The sequence below is a fragment of the Pituophis catenifer genome, unplaced genomic scaffold, assembly GCF_029215685.1.
Source record: "Pituophis catenifer annectens isolate HBS135680 unplaced genomic scaffold, rPitCat1.0.hap2 SCAF_5, whole genome shotgun sequence".
In the NCBI taxonomy this organism is placed as follows: domain Eukaryota; kingdom Metazoa; phylum Chordata; class Lepidosauria; order Squamata; family Colubridae; genus Pituophis; species Pituophis catenifer.
In genome coordinates this window covers 72,037,030-72,054,205 of record NW_027256885.1, presented here as the reverse complement: position 1 = coordinate 72,054,205, position 17,176 = coordinate 72,037,030, and the positions used below count along the sequence as shown (strand labels likewise).

The 17,176-nt window shown below is 42.9% G+C and overlaps 1 protein-coding gene across 1 annotated transcript in view; it reads left to right on the top strand.

The window, feature by feature from the left end:
- Positions 1-14,666, top strand: part of LOC139317710 (synaptotagmin-1-like) — a 56,713-nt gene extending 42,047 nt beyond the window's left edge. The window contains exons 5-11 of the mRNA XM_070944786.1: positions 817-841; positions 3,721-3,888; positions 4,106-4,273; positions 7,957-7,962; positions 11,668-11,779; positions 12,891-13,024; positions 14,457-14,666. Of these exons, the coding sequence (XP_070800887.1) occupies positions 817-841; positions 3,721-3,888; positions 4,106-4,273; positions 7,957-7,962; positions 11,668-11,779; positions 12,891-13,024; positions 14,457-14,666 (823 nt within the window). The remainder of the gene's footprint in view (positions 1-816; positions 842-3,720; positions 3,889-4,105; positions 4,274-7,956; positions 7,963-11,667; positions 11,780-12,890; positions 13,025-14,456) is intronic.
- The last annotated feature ends 2,510 nt before the right edge of the window (positions 14,667-17,176 follow it).

The following is a 17,176-nucleotide window of genomic DNA, read 5'->3' as shown; positions in this document are numbered from 1 at the left end:
CCCCAACCCCCCGAGTCGCTGCAGTAGGATACCATGGTCGATGGTATCAAAAACCGCTGAGAGGTCAAGAAGGACCAGGATGGAGGAGCAACCCCCATCCCGGGCCCGCCAGAGATCATTCACTAGGGTGACCAATGCTGTTTCCATGCTGTAACCGCGTCTGAAACCCGATTGGCACGGGTCCAGGTAGTCCGTTTCCTCCAGGAACTGAGGGAGCTGCTGTGCCACCACGGACTCAACAACCTTCGCTATAAAGCAAAGGTTGGAGACTGGACAATAGTTGTTTAGGGAGTCTGGATCCAGGGTGGGCTTCTTAAGGAGGGGTCAAACCACCGCCTCTTTAAGTGTGACGGGGAAGACCCCTTCCTTTAAAGAAGCATTGACAACTGCTTGGATCCAGCCTCCAGTCACCTCTCTGGCTGCAGAAACAAGCCAGGAGGGACATGGGTCCAATAAACACGTGGAGGCACCCAGCCGACCCACGATCCTGTCCACTTCATCCACCGAAACAGGCTCAAACTCAACCCAGGTGTCACCTTCAAGACAAACCCTTGTCTCCTCGATGGACTCTGCCCAGTCAGAGTCCAACCCAGTCCGGATCTGAGCGATTTTATCTTGCAGAAACTATACAAAATCCTCAGCTCTGCCCTGCAAGGGGTCCTCCCTCGCTCCATGATTGAGAAGAGAGCGGGTCACTCTAAACAGGGCTGCTGGGCGGTTTTCTGCAGATGCAATGAGAGTGGCGAAATAATGACATTTTGCCGCTTCCATCGCCACAAGGTAAGACCTAATATCGGTTCTTAACTGTGTTCGATCAGATTATGACTTCCAGAGCACACAGGTGGGCAAGACAAACACGTGCCTCAGCTTCAAACAGTTGCAGACTGATCTTCGTGTTCCTGTCAGTTTAGGAAGGCTGCTCAAACATCATCCAGAAAATAAGAAATGCACTGTTAAGAAAAGACAAGTTCTGCAAAGTTATTTGCATATTATGATTTATGAATATTGATACATGTGGAGAAATAATTACTATAATGTAAATGGAAATACAGTTGATCTTTCTATAATGGGAAAGATGGTGACCAGGTCTTTGTCCCCTTTCCGCTGCCAACTCTGGATGAGCATTTTCAGTGTCTCTGATCCTTCTTTTAAAACTTGAACTAAACAGATTTCCAAAAGGATTCTATCAAATGAAGGATTATTTCACCATAAAACAGGACAGCTAACCAATTTACTTTCATTAACTCTATTACTTATCTACAGTAATTACAGTCCTTTGGTCCTATCCTATTGGCAATATTTGAAATTAAGGGTGCCAAGTAAAGATAAGGAAATGTCATACAGGAGTTCAGCAAAATAATATACATTTTATGTACTGAAAGTCCCAGGTTCCAAACCCCAGCTCATAACTTTTCCAAAACTAATTGGAAAAGATCAGTTTCTTCCTATCACCTTAGCTGCTTTTAGTGGTCAACTTCTATTACAAAATACATTCTCTTTACCTCCTTAATGGGTGGGAGAAAAAAGACAAGAGAAGTTATAGTTAGCATAGAAAGATTAGAACTAGAAGATAACTTCATCTACAGGTGAAACTCGAAAAATTAGAATATCGTGCAAAAGTTCATTTTTTCAGTAATGCAACTTAAAAGGTGAAACTAATATATGAGATAGACTCATTACATGCAAAGCGAGATAGTTCAAGCCTTGATTTGTCATACTTTTGATGATTATGGCTTACAGCTCATGAAAACCCCACATTCACAATCTCAGAAAATTAGAATATTGTGAAAAGGTTCCATATTCTAGGCTCAAAGTGTCCCACTCTAATCAGCTAATTAAGCCATAACACCTGCAAAGGGTTCCTGAGCCTTTAAATGGTCTCTCAGTCTGGTTCAGTAGGAATCACAATCATGGGAAAGACTGCTGACCTGACAGTTGTGCAGAAAACCATCATTGACACCCTCCATAAGGAGGGAAAGCCTCAAAAGGTAATTGCAAAAGAAGTTGGATATTCCCAAAGTGCTGTATCAAAGCACATTAATAGAAAGTTATGTGGAAGGGAAAAGTGTGGAAGAAAAAGGTGCACAAGCAGCAGGGATGACCGCAGCCTGGAGAGGATTGTCAGGAAAAGGCCATTCAAAAGTGTTGGGGACTTTCACAAAAAGTGAACAGAGACTGGAGTCAGTGCATCAAGAGCCACCACACACAGACGGATCCTGGACATGGGCTTCAAATGTCGTATTCTTCGTCAAGCCGCTCCTGAACAACAAACAACGTCAGAAACGTCTTACCTGGGCTAAAGAAAAAAAGAACTGGTCTGTTGCTCAGTGGTCCAAAGTCCTCTTTTCTGATGAGAGCAGCTTTTGCATCTCATTTGGAAACCAAGGACCCAGAGTCTGGAGGAAGAATGGAGAGGCACACACTGCAAGATGCTTGAAGTCCAGTGTGAAGTTTCCACAGTCTGTGTTGATTTGGGGAGCCATGTCATCTGCTGGTGTTGGTCCATTGTGCTTCATTAAGTCCAGGGTCAACGCAGCCATCTACCAGGAGATTTTGGAGCACTCCATGCTTCCTTCCGCAGACGAGCTTTATGGGGATGCTGACTTCATTTTCCAGCAGGACTTGGCACCTGCCCACACTGCCAAAAGTACCAAAACCTGGTTCAATGACCATGGGATTACTGTGCTTGATTGGCCAGCAAACTCGCCTGACCTGAACCCCATAGAGAATCTATGGGACATTGCCAAGAGAAAGATGAGAGACATGAGACCGAACAATGCAGAAGAGCTGAAGGCTGCTATTGAAGCATCCTGGTCTTCCATAACACCTCAGCAGTGCCACAGGCTGATAGCATCCATGCCACGCCGCATTGAGGCAGTAATTGATGCAAAAGGGGCCCAAACCAAGTACTGAGTACATATTCATGCTTATACTTTTCAGAGGTCCGATATTGTTCTATGTACAATCCTTGTTTTATTGATTTCATGTAATATTCTAATTTTCTGAGATTGTGAATTTGGGGTTTTCATGAGCTGTAAGCCATAATCATCAAAAGTATGACAAATCAAGGCTTGAACTATCTCACTTTGCATGTAATGAGTCTATCTCATATATTAGTTTCACCTTTTAAGTTGCATTACTGAAATAAATGAACTTTTGCACGATATTCTAATTTTTCGAGTTTCACCTGTAGATTCTTTTTAAATATTGTGGATAGAGTAAGGTGATGACATGTTTAAAGGTGCTTGAGGAAATTCCTGCTTGTCAAAATATATTCGGAGGAACCGAGAAATCCTGTCAGAGTTTCTTGCAAAAATCAAATCCAGAAGCACACACAGATAAACTGATGCAGCAGGATTCATTAACTTCTTTATATTCACAATAATACATGAAATAAATTTACAATACCAACATCAGATTCACAGTTTCATTTCAGCTGAACAGATCAGCAGAGCAGGTTCACACACACACTGCTTAGTTTCAGTTTCAAATTCTCTGCACAGACTCAGTTCTGCAGACTAAGACACGCCCTGGCTCCAGTCTGTCTCAGTTCCCAATTGGCTGACTTAGTTGCTATGCCTATTCATTGACTGACCTTGTTACCATGTCTTCCCAGTCATGAATATTCTGACAAATCCTGAGTTGGACAGACCAATGATTTGACTCAATGGAAGGCATTTTCCTAAGTTTGAATGTTTTCATTTTAAACTTTTCCCCCAGCTGGTTGTGGGAATTATAGAAGCTGCTGACCTCCCAGCGCTGGACATTGGGGGTACCTCCGATCCTTACGTCAAAGTCTTCCTGATTCCAGAGAAGAAGAAAAAGTTTGAAACCAAAGTCCATCACAAAACTCTCAACCCTACATTTAATGAATCTTTCACCTTTAAAGTAAGTTCATGTTTCTTTTCTCTTGGCCAAAGTTCCAAAAATACACAAATACATTTCTTCTACATGCACCCTGTCATCTTCCTTTTTAGCTCTGGTCTCCCCTCATCTATTGCGGAATTTACCTTCATTTCACACCTCTAATCCCCACCTACCAACAAATGCTCAACCGAAAGTGCTCACAATTTAACCCTGCATCACCATTATATTTAATGCTTAGGTCCCTTATTCAGAACTTGGTGGTAAGTTTCTCGTCATGGCTGTCTATGACTTTGACCGTTTCTCCAAGCATGATGTCATTGGTGAGATCTGTATCCCCATGAACACTGTGGACCTGGCGCATGTGACCAAGGAGTGGCGAGATCTGCAGTCAGCAGAGAAGGAAGAGGTAAGAACTTGTGCAGAACCTTTAGATAAAAAGCTCTAACTGAAAGGTAGTTTGAAAATTGCATTGATGGCAAGAATGGAAAAAATAGAACTTGAGGGTGAAAGAAGATACTGTTTATAGAAATAAGAATAGAAAAATTAAGATTGGATTCAAATATGGAAAAAGAACACTTTGGCAGAAACTGTAATTAAGTAAAATATACTTGGATATGATAAATTGTATATGATATGATATGATATGATATGATATGATATGATACTCTGTTTCAAAAAATATGTGGGTGTGTATTGGGGGGAAACCAATAAAACTTGTCAAAAAAAAAAGTTGTTATGGTTCCGAGTAATGCTCCCAATCAAGTCAAGACTCTGAGGCTTTGGCTTCCTCAAAAATTCTGTTTATTGGGTACATCATATTGGCACAGTCAGATGTGAAACCAACACTGAATAATTCCTGCATTTTTGATATAATTAAAGAATAGATACTGTCTGTTAAGGATATTGTTGTGTTACCAACCAGCAGAGTGTAGAACACAGAGAAACGTTGCTGAGAGCAATGAATAAGAGATGTGCAAAATGGTTTATCAAAAGTTTACTTTATAGTGAAAAAAAAAACAATCTCATAGTCTTTAAACAATCCAAGTCTTTGCCAGTTAAATCAGTCCAGTGATACAAAAATCTTCTTACCATACAAACAGTAGTTGGTTAGAATAACAAGTTCACTCTGGTAACAAACCACGATGGTAGCAGATCCATCCACCGATGATAGCACAGTGGTAGCAACTCCACACACAATGGTAGCATATCATCAACTGAATACATTACAGTACCTTTCTTAAATATGTTTACAACTAGTGATTATCTAATTACAGCATGACTCAGCATTACAATGAATCAGCAGTAAAACTTTAAAGTCACACAATACATATTCATGTTAAAGTCACAGAACACATATATTGCCTGGACAACCTGTTAGGCTCAAACCATATCCTAACACTGTCCACCCCCCTCATGTCACAGGTCACGTTAGTCAACCAAGCAGGTGATGAACTTCTCAGCACCCCCTTCTGCTGTTGCTACGACACATTGATCTGGCCTTGGTTCTCAGGAGCCTTATCGTTGTTATGTCTGGCACATTGGAGGAAAACATCCTACATTCTATAAGTCCCCCTCGTCCCCCATAAGTATGGCAACTAAGAAACGAAGCAAGAAAAATATGGCTTCAGCTACAGTTGTTTCGAGAGTTGACAGTCAGTTCCCCTTACGTGGAAAAGAGCATCTATAAGATATGGATCACAAACAGCAATTAAAACCCTTTCAGTCATCCCACCCTTCCATCTATTGATGCTTTGGGTTTTTGAGGGTTCTTATCATGGAATTTCTTTACTAGCCTGTCTGCTCTCACATTGGTGCTCTTAACCCAGGTGGCCTCTGATAAAGGATATCCTTTCCATTGCACTAAATAGTGTAACTTCCCCTTATAAAGCCTAGAATCTAAAATCCGCTTTACTTCATAATGGGTCTCCCCTTTCACCACTATGGGCTTTGGTGCCACTGACGTTATCGGTCTCAATGTAGAGCCAACTACCAATTTTAACAAGCTACTGTGGAACACCGGGTGCACCTTTCCCAAAAGGGGGGGGGAGTTTTAGTTCCACAGTAACTGGATTGATTACCTTTATGATGGGGAATGGCCCCCAAAACTTAGGACCTAGTTATTTTGCACGGCAACGTTAGCCTTAAGTACTTTGTGGAGAGATAAACCTTCTCCCCCACCTGGAAGGGTCTCTGCGGGGCCCATTTCTTATCAGCCTGCTCCTTGTGGGCTTCTGTTGCTTTTGTCAGTGCTCGCCTTACATTCCCCCATGCATTCTGCAGTGAGTCAACCCACTCCGTTAGACTAATAGAAGAGGGAGGCTCCTGGGGGTATTCTGGCATGGGGACGAAGTCTACACCATTGGCCACCTTGAAGGGGGTAAGCCCCGTGTTACTGTGCACTGCATTATTGTATGCCACTTCAGCAAAAGGCAGTAGTTCTGCCCAATTAGTCTGCTGGTAGTTGACATAGCACCTTAGGTACTGCTCTACCATGGTGTTAGTTCTCTCTACCGCCCCATTGGTACTTGGATGAAAAGCCAAACTAAGCCTCTGGCAGGACCCAATGGACTTTAAGAACTCCCTCCTGAACTTAGCCGTGAATTGGACCCCCTGATCTGAAATAATTCTGCGTGGGACCCCATGCAATCGGTAGATACTGTATGCCTCAGGAACAACTTTGCCAGTTTGTGGGCAGATGGTCATCTGGGGCAGGCAATGAAATGAGCCTGCTTGGAAAATAGGTTGATCACTGTCCAAATCACGGTATTCCCTCCACTTTGCGGCAGCTTGACTATGTAGTCCATCACTATCTCTTCCCAGGGCCGGGTGGGCTTGGTTACTTGCTGCAGCAACCCAGGGAGCTTTCCCGGTCTTTTCTTCATTGTTTCACAGGTTGCACAACTCTTTACATAGCTCTCAATGTCCTTTTTCATCCTTGGCCACCAAAACTGTCTCCTAACCAGGTGCAGGGTTTTCAGGAACCAGAAGTGCCCCACCTGCCTGGTGTCATGGCTCCTTCATAGGACCTGCATCCGCAGACTATTAGGGATGTATAATTTAGTCCTCTTCCAGGCCATATTCATCCCTAATGGTCAAGAGCTGCAGGTGCTCCTTGAACCAGGGGTCACTTTGCAACTTGGTTTTGAGTTTCTGGGTCAGTTCCTCCCCTGGTGTGGTCAGTTGTCACATGGCTCGTCGTCGCATGGCCACTTGGGCCGCTTTCTGGGGTAGGAGAATAATAGCATTAACCACCTCCTCCTGACTGCTCTTCTACTGGGGCATTCTCGAGAGGGCATCAGCCAGGAAGTTTTTTCCTCCCAGGAGGTATTTTAGGGTGAAGTTAAATTGGTTGAAGTACTGCGCCCACCGAACCTGCTTTGGTGAGAGTTTGCGAGTTCTAAGTGCCTCCAAATTTTTATGGTCAGTGCACACTTTGAACAGTACATTGCTCCCCTCCAGGAGGTGGTGCCAGGTCAACAGTGCCCACCTGACCGCAAAAGCCTCCTTTTCCCATATGGCCCAGCAACTCTCCATGTCAGTGAGTTTTTGGGAGGTGTAAGCACACGTTTGCAGGTTCACCTCCGCATTTCTCTGGAGGAGGATGGCCCCTATGGCCATGTCGCTGGCATCAGCTTGGATCATGAAGGGTTTCTCGGGATCGGGGTCCTTCAGAAATGGTTCCTCTGCAAATAGAATTTTCAGAGTTTTGAATGCCTGTTGGCATTCCATCGTCCATTGGAGCGGCTGGCTCGGCTGGGGTTTGGCCCAAGTTTTCCCTCTTTTCAGCAGCTCTATGATCAGCAAGGCTATTCTCACAAAGGATGGGATGGATTTCCTATAGAAGTTAGTGAACCCCAAAAAGCTTTGTATTTGTTTACAGGTTCGAGGTGCTTGCCATTCTAAAATGGCTTTCACCTTCCCTGGGTCCATTTCCACCCCTTCACTCAATACTCGATAACCCAGGTAGTCTAGCTGGGTCTGGTGGAACTCGCATTTGGACAGCTAAGCATATAGGTTCGCTGCCAGAAGCTTCTTAAGGACTTGGCAGACTAGTTTGACATGCTCTTCCATCGTCTTGGTGAAGATGAGAATGAAGTACAGGCAGTGGTGGGATTCAGCCGGTTTGCACAGGTTCAGGCGAACCAGTAGCTAACTTTCTGAGCAGTTCGGCAAACCGGCTGTTGGAAGAAATCTCCATCCAACAGCCTTTTGTTTTTCCCACTTTACGGGGTTAATCCTGTAAGTATGGCAGGAAGGAGGCATTCTGGGGTGCCTCTGTGTGTTGTTTCTAGTCTAATCCTGCTTATCTTTATTGCCCTGCTTAAGTGTTTTCCGAAACTGCCTCTGCGGTTAAGCCTTGTTACATTGTAACAGCCGTTAAAGGTTAGGGTTAAAAAAATGGGAGGTAGGGGTGTGGATCCTCCCTCCAATTCATTTTAATTTTCTCTCATGAGACCACCTGGTATCTTTAAGTGGTACAAATGGATCTAAGGATTGCTTCTCCTGGGTGGGAAAGGGTGTTTTGTCAGTTCACTGAGCACAGGAGTCTCTTGTCTATGGGGATTCTTCAGTCATCCAGGTCATGGTTGTCCCAAAGGTGCTTTTTTCAAGAGGCAACTGGACTTTCTTGGTTTCCAGAAAGTCCAGTTGCCTCTTGAAAAAAAACATTTTTGGCACCAGGCTTGAAGTTTATTTAGATATCTGTGGCATGTACTAATTTTATTGTGATCCTGACAAGCTTGGGAGGCAGACTTGAACCTGGGTCCCCTATATACTTTGTTAATTTGTCTCTTTAGCTGGGCATTTTGTAGCCCAAGTGTGCCCACCCACTTTCTGGAGAGCTTAAATGACCTCTCTGCTAAAGGGTTTCACTTTATGAACAAGAGTTGGCTGCTGATAGTTATTGTTGCATGTTAACTATTTTAATTCCTCAAGGTGCTCTGGCACCCTGCCTGATTTGTAACTCCAGGTTGCAGGTATTGCTGATGAAAAGGAAGGTATTCAGACAGAATGGTTTAGGTTTCCATGATGGCTGTGACTGTCATTGATCTTCAGTGTGTATTCTCCCATTTCTAATCTAACGATTGGTATTTAGGGCAGCTATTTGCAAGCAAAGAAGCTTGTTGTATTTTTGTACAGGTAATCCTTGATTTACAACAGTTCATTTAGTGACCATTCAAAGTTACAATGGCACTGAAAAAAGTGACTTATGACTGTTTTTCACACTTACGACCGTTACAGCAACCCCATGGTCACGTGATCAAAATTCAGATGGTTGACAACTGTCTCACATTTATGACGGTTGTAGTCTCCCAGGGTCATGTGATCCCCTTTTGCAAACTTCTGACAAGCAAAGTCAATGGGGAGGCCAGATTCACTTAACAGCCCTGTTACTAACTTAACAACTGCAGTGATTCACTTAACAAATGTGGCAAGAAAAGTCATGAAATGGGGCAAAATTCACTTAATAAATTTCTCACTTAGAAACATAAATTTTGGGCTCGATTTTGTTTGTAAGTCGAGGAGAGGCCAGGCCAGGCCAGGCCAGGCGAGACTGGGCATGACAAGGAGTATCTGGGAGGGGAGGGGATGGGTGAGGTGGGGCCAGGCATGGCGAGGATAGGCCAGGCGAGGTGAGACACCCCTCAACGTGAGTGACATCGAGTTGGCCATGCCCACCCAGCCACGCCCACCCAGCCGGTTATTAGAGCAGAGAACCGGCTGTTAAATTATTTGAATCCCACCACTGCGTACAGGTAAACTAGGACCCCTTTATACAAATGGTCATGCAGCACCTTGTTGATCAGCTGCATGTACAATGATGGGGCTCCTTGTAGTCCAAACGGCATCACTTTGAACTGCAAACTTCCCAGAGGGCAATTAAACACCGTCTTCCATTCATCTCCCTCTCTGATTCTGATGCGATAATACGCTTTCCACAAATCTAACTTGGTAAAAAAAAAACAATCTAACTTGGTAAATATTTTCCCCTTGACTAGGTGAGCCAACATGTCCTTCATAAGGGGGAGTGGGTACATGTTCTCCACACACACCCCATTGATCCCCCTTTAATCTCATTGTCCCAGACTTCTTTTCAGTGGTGAAATCTGAACCGGTTTGCTACCAGTTCGCTGGCCGCGCATGCGCACTGCATGCGCAGTGTGCACCAAAAGGAGGCTTGGGAAGGTAAGTAGAAGCGAGAGGGGAATCAGCTGTGGCGTGCGATTTAACTTAGTTAGAAAGTAGGATTTCTGCCTCCACCTCGAGCTTGGCATGTAATTCACTCACCATCGACCTCTGGGTCGGGTAGGCCAGGAGGTACCAATCTAGGTGAGCCAGGATGTTGTCAAGGAAGATTGTCAGCTGGTTGGGGTTCCCGTCGAATGTGACGGCTGGGAGGAGGCTCCATGTAGTGGGGTGGTTGTGGCCAATATCCTGGGTGCCACCCAGGCCCCAGGGAGTTTGTGTGGTAGAGTGGCTGCGGTGGCCGCCTGGCTGGGCTGATCACTCCTGGTGGCTGCTGTGGCCGCTGACCGAGGCCGGGAGTTACCCTCGTCACTGCTGCTGGTGAGGATTGGGGGCTTCTCCTGGGGCTTGTCCCTGCCACTGTGGCTCCCTGCTGTGCTGGAATGGCTCGCTCCAGGCTCCTCCCCCTCGCCATCAGTTAAAACTTCGGGCTGGCGAGGCAGAATCTGACAGGAGGACTCGGGCTCCATCATCCCAGAAGCGGCTGGGTAGCTTGGTGGATCAACTCCTCCGTTAACTCCAGCCAGTACAGAGGTTCTATACCCCAGATGGCCATGCGGTCGAACTGCTGTCTCAGCTGCTCTACCGAAGAGCTCTCAAGCGCGGTCAAGTATTTCTACTCCCTCAGCTCATTCCAGTCTACCACTCTCCTTTCCCTCCACTGCGAGGGTTGGGCCCCCGTATACATGGGCGCTGCCATGGGGAGCTTGACTTACACTGCTCCGGGGGCCCTCCTCCACCAAAATTTATCTGCTGCGAGGAAGGGGCTTCCCCCAATTACCGCTTCCTCATGCGCCTCTGTCCGGTTGGGCTTTCTTGACCACACATTTGGCCATGCGATCACTAGTGGGGTGGCCTCGCTCTCTTGGACTCCCACTAGCATTGTCACTGGCTCCTCCACTGGCTTGCCGGCAACCTCTTTCCCATTCTTCTCAGCCATCTCTTCCTGAGGATTTCCCTTCCCCCCGAATTGACTGGGATGGAGGGCTCAGGAGTCCTGGAGGTTTGATGGGTTTTTAGAATGTTGGTTTAATGTCATGGTTCCAAGTAATGCTCCCAACCAAGTCAAGACTCTGAGACTTTGGCTTCCTCAAAAATCCTGTTTATTGGGTACATCATATCAGCACGGTCAAAGGTGAAACCAACACTGAATAATTCCCATGTTTTTGGTATAATAAAAGAATAGATACTGTCCACCCCCCTCATGTTACAGGTCACGTTAGTGAACCAAGCAGGTGATGAACTTCTCAGCACCCGCTCCTGCCATTGCTAGGACACGTTGATCTGGCCTTGGTTCTCAGAAGCCTTATTGTTGTTATGTCTGGCACATTGAAGGAAAACATCCTACATTCTATAAGTCCCCCTCCCCCCCGCATAAGTATGGCAACTAAGAAACGAAGCAAGAAAAATATGGCTTCAGCTAGAGTCATTTCGAGAGTTGACACAAGTATCTTCTTGGAAGATAATCAAGAATTCGACAATGGCATCAATATCTTATGAAAAATATCCATCCTAGCTTTGAAATAATTGTTCATATCTTTCTATAGGAACAAGAAGTTGGGAGACATTTGTTTTTCACTCCGATATGTCCCTACAGCTGGAAAACTGACAGTGATTGCGCTAGAAGCCAAAAATCTCAAAAAGATGGATGTGGGAGGGCTTTCAGGTAAGAATTAAGCCATTAGATTTAACTTAAATTGCTGAACATTTTAATGTACCATTTGGATTATCACTTTGTGGGCACTCTGAATCCCCTGCTATTCTCTCTTAATTTCTGGCTTCAACTTTTCCTGGCTATAAAAGCAAACCATCCACATGGGGAAAGAGGTGAGGAGGAGAAGTAATTTTCATTTCATTCATTTCATTTTATTTGATTTATATACCGCCCTACTCCCGAAGGACTCAGGGCGGTGAACAGCCACAAGATAAAACACATAAATACAAAATTTAAAAGCAAAGTAAAACCGAATTAAAAAATTTGGCCCAAAACAGATTTAAAACACCCCAATAATTTAAAACAGATTAAAATTTACATTTTAAAACAGGGAAAAAGGGAAAAGATTAGGCCAGGCCAGCCTGATGGAATAAAAAGGTCTTAAGAGCGCGGCAGAAGATGCGCAGATCCGGGATCCTCCATATCTCCAGGGGAGCTCATTCCAGATAGTAGGTGCCCCCACAGAGAAGGCTCTCCCCCTGGGGGCCGCCAGTCGACATTGTTTGGCCGACGGCACCCGGAGGAGCCCCTCTCTATGAGAGCGTACCGGCCAGTGGGAGGCTATTGGTGGCAGCAGGCAGTCCCGTAGGTAACCAGGTCCTAAGCATAATGAAGTATGCAATTCTCAAGAGCTTGTGAATATGTGTAATATTCATATGAAGAATAGGAATTAGACTTCAGATTGTCCCTGGGTGGGAGGCCAGAAAAGACCACTTACCTATTCAATACTGCATAGTTCAACTGGGTCTCCCATAGTTGTGGGTTTTTTAAAAAAAGGAGAGAAATAAGCCAGCTGCTTTCATTTGGATCAACAGTTGTTCAACATATGGGATTGAATGTATGCAGCATTCTTTCTTGGTTTGGCTGTTCAGTGAATGCTTAAAAACTTGCCATGATTTGTTTTGCTCAATAATAAAAATACATACATAAACACAACTATTTTGCCCTTTGTTACTTTCCCAGAAATGGCTTTAAAATTAAATTATCTCATTAGGGTATTGGGAGTATGAAGAGAATCATAAAGCATTTTCATACCTTTTTTTCCTTTGTCATTCTACCCCAGATCCATATGTGAAGATCCATCTCATGCAGGGAGGGAAACGTATCAAGAAGAAGAAAACAACTATCAAGAAAAATACACTGAATCCCTATTATAATGAATCATTCAGCTTTGAGGTGCCTTTTGAACAAATCCAGGTAAATCTTCCTTCCCTGCAATTCCATTTCACTTGAAAATATGCTCCAATTATTTCAGTCACTTTCATCTGTCCAAAATTGGCACTACTTGTTTCTACCAGTTACTGGACTATTGTATGCATTTTATTTGAAGACCTTGAGCTAGTTTGTTTTGCAAGCTAGTTTGCTATTGTGCATACTGCAAGACCAAGCTCTTTGTAACTCATCCCAGAATCTATGTTCTTGAGGAATCAACAACGCATTTTCATGCCAAAGTTCAGGTTGATATACCCAATGTCTAATATACTGGGAAAGTATGGCATGGAGTTTGCTACGGTTATTATAATTTGCTTTTCTTAAGAGAATGAAAACCCTCAGAATTGTAACCATTTTCAAAGCTCCAGGATAATGCTGTAATGCCAAGAGTCACTGTTGACTAATTTGTCACGGTTAGCTTTCGCTTGACGTGAAGCTGAAGGATCAAACTACCATATTTTTCGGAGTATAAGACGCACCGGACTATAAGATGCACCTACCTTTTTTGGTGAGGAAAAGAAGAAAAAGAAATCTCCCTCTGCCTCTCAGCAATTTTGCCTTGTTGCCAGCAGGCCTGGGGCCGTTGATCTCGCTCTTGCGATCCGGTGAGATCCGGCCATGAATGGTATGAATGAGTTTTAATGTTTTTAATGTTTTTAATTTTTAAATGTTTTTATAATGATTTTAAATGCATTGTGAGCCGCCCTGAGTCTTCGGAGAGGGGCGGCATACAAATTGAATTAATAAATAATAAATAAATAATAAACAGCAAACAGCCTGCTTTACTTTCATTTTCGTTTTCAGCATAGCTTGATTAACACAAGGGGAAAAAAAAATCTGCTCCAGCAATTTTCTTCCTTGCAAGCAAGCAGCAGAGCCCTGTGCAAAACAGCTGAGAGCAAATCAGCTGAGAGTCAGGAGGCTGATCCAATCAACTTGTGCTAATTAGGCTGTGCTGAAGCTGAAAGGAGCTGTTTTTTCTTGCTGTTTGCTTGCAAGGAGGTAACTGCTGCGAGGCAGAGGGCAAAGGGTGGGGGCCAGTGGGTGGGCAGGGCTAAATTCGGTGTATAAGACACACCTAAATTTTCACCCCCTTTTAGGGGAGAAAAAGGTGCGTCTTATACTCTGAAAAATACGGTATTTGGAAACCAAAGGTCTTGGAAATTCAGATAATTGTGAAGCTGAAAGAGGCTGTTTTAGAGGAGAAATGATGGATATCAATCTTTTTTTCCTCTCTGCCACTATTCCTGTAAGCTGGCCTCTCTAGGCTGCACACCTCTATTTGGAACTCAAGATGGAGAAACAGAAGTTAAAAACAGAAATGGCCAGTGGGCAACAGTGGTAGGAAAGGCAGTTGAATTCATACATCCTTCCAATTACTTTTCATGCTGATGACCAACCTTTTCTTTTTCTATAGAAAGTCCAAGTTGTCCTGATGGTCCTGGATTACGACAAACTAGGCAAGAACAAGGCCATTGGAAAGATCTTTGTAGGCTGTAATGCCACAGGTACTGAGCTGCGCCATTGGTCTGATATGCTGGCCAATCCCCGGAGACCTATTGCTCAGTGGCACACTCTGCAATCTGAAGATGAGGTGGATGCAGAAATTGGGATAAAAACCTCTTGATATCCGACACTTCCTGGCCGACTTCTCCGGCAACCATTCCATCTCCCATCCAAAGCAAATGGTGTGTGAATGAGGCTCCCCTGAATATGCCTGTTTGCGGGGGGAGGTAACCTGTGAGCTTGTCTCTTTTCTCAAAGCCATTTCTTGTTTGAAGAAAAAAAAATCTCAGAGAGAAAAAAAACTTTTTAATCCACTGTGTGAAAAAAGAAAGAATGCTTACTTAGTAATTGGAGACAAGTGACAGATTTACTATAATTCAACCATGAGGCTTACAAAGCGATTTAGGGAGATTTACATACATATTTCAGATTTGACTTATGCATTTGAAAATCGAACCTTATGTAAAAACAGCCTCCCCCCACCCCCCACACAAAAGCATTACTAAATAGTAATACTTTATCTGTCAAATTTGGCAACCAGACTCCAAATAAATCTACTGTTAATCCTTTTTATTTGATTACACTATAGGTTCAAAACTAAATTTCTTTAAGGGATATCATTTCATACACATTTTGAATGCTGCTGTGTTACCATGTTTGAAAACTAGACCTTGTATGGAAATCTATAGTCAACAATGTCTATAAATATATGTTCAATAATAGCTTTTCTAAAAGTTGCAATGAGCTCCAATTACAATAACTGAAAAAAATTGGAGACTGTATTATAAAACAACTTTATAAAGCTAGATCTTAAATAGAAATATAACAGAACACTTGAAAACTTAGTTTAAAAATTTCATACTGGCTTTATGTTATGACTAAGGCTAGAATTTATATCCATTTATCTGGAAGTAAATCCTATTTAATTCAAAGACATTCTGAGGAGATGTTATAGGTTTGCAGGATAAGAGTGAGATTAGAATTTCTGGATTCTGAAGTACTTCAAATATATTCCTCCTTAAGTTATTGACACTCTGTCCAAAATAGGACTAGGTAGGTTGAAATTGTAAAATGTAATATGTGTAGATTCCATATGTAACATTTTAGTAGACTTCCGGCGGTGATGTCATCGTGAAAGGGCAAAGAAACGGACGTGCCGTTTCTGAAACCCAAAATTCTTCATTAGTTGCTCTTTAAGGGCATTCCCGAACTTGGAGGGATCCGGAAACAAAAGAGGAATTCGCGAAGCCCCCTGGCGTTGCGCTATCGTCAGAGAGGATGAGCGATCAACCTCTTAAATTGGTGGAGAAGAAGTCGGCCTTTTCGGCGGACAGGAGTGATGGTGCCCGCCTAGATTGAAGCAAAGAGTGGAAAGCAATTTCAAGTGATGGGCAGAAAGCTCCCTTACAACAAAGGCGGTAAGCAGGAGATGCGTGACTGAAGTGGAGGAGGAAAATTGGAATTATAACAGCGGCGGTATAAAGGAGAAAGGAAAGTGGATGAAATAATACAGCGCGGAAGAGAAGGAACCCATAGAATGACTAAGCAAATATAAGAGACGGAGAAGGAGCGCTTGAAGAAGACGAAGGTAGTTGAACTTGAGCGGAAGGAACAGGTTGCGGAATTCGTGAGCATAGAAGTTTTGTTTGGACTCTGGATTTATATGGAAAATGATTATTATGAAACATAATGAGAATTAATTTTGATGAATATGCTGAGACATAGAGATTAAATAGATAATTATGATGTAAGGGAAAACTAAAATAATGAGGTGAAGGATACTAACTAGATAAGAGTTAGAGACTCAGAGGAAGTAAGTGGGAAAATAATTAAAATGCTGGAAATCAGCCAAACAATGGCAGGAGAGTTGGAGGAGACTATGCTGGAAATCAGCCAAACATAAAATGCTGGAAATCAGCCAATAAAATGCTGGAAATCAGCCAAGCAATAGGAGGAGAGTTGGAGAAAAATATGCTGGAAATCAGCCAAACAATGGAAGGAGTTCTGGAGGAGATTATGCTAGAAATTAGCCAAATAAAATATGCTGGAAATCAGCCAAACAATGGAGGGAGTTCTGGAGGAGATTATGCTAGAAATTAGCCAAATGAAATATGCTGGAAGTCAGCCAAACAATGGAGGGAGTCTGGGAGAAGCTTATGCTAGAAACTAGTCAAATACGATATGCTGGAAATCAGCCAATAATGTTGGGAGATCGGGAGGAGATAATATTGGGAATAATCTCAAAAGAGTTGATAACTTGGAGAAGAATAAGTAATATGTTCTTGTGATAAAACTGTGTAATATGTGGGATATTAAATTGGAAAATTCAAGATATTTTGATTTGATAAAAAGGGTCAAATAATTAAGATGTCAATAAAATTGTGTTTTATAAATTTTAACAAAATGGAGTTGCATTGAAATTTAACTTGACAATTTTGGTGATAAAATTGTAAGGTATATAATTAGAATAAGAGACTAGAATATTGTTAATAACTATTTGGATATTGATGAGATATAGATACAGAGATAATGAGTTAAAATTTAATTCGAAGTTAAAACTGTATTGATATATTAGATTTGTTTAGATGAAAGTGTTAGAATTTTATGTTTAAATTTGGTTTTTTTTTTTTC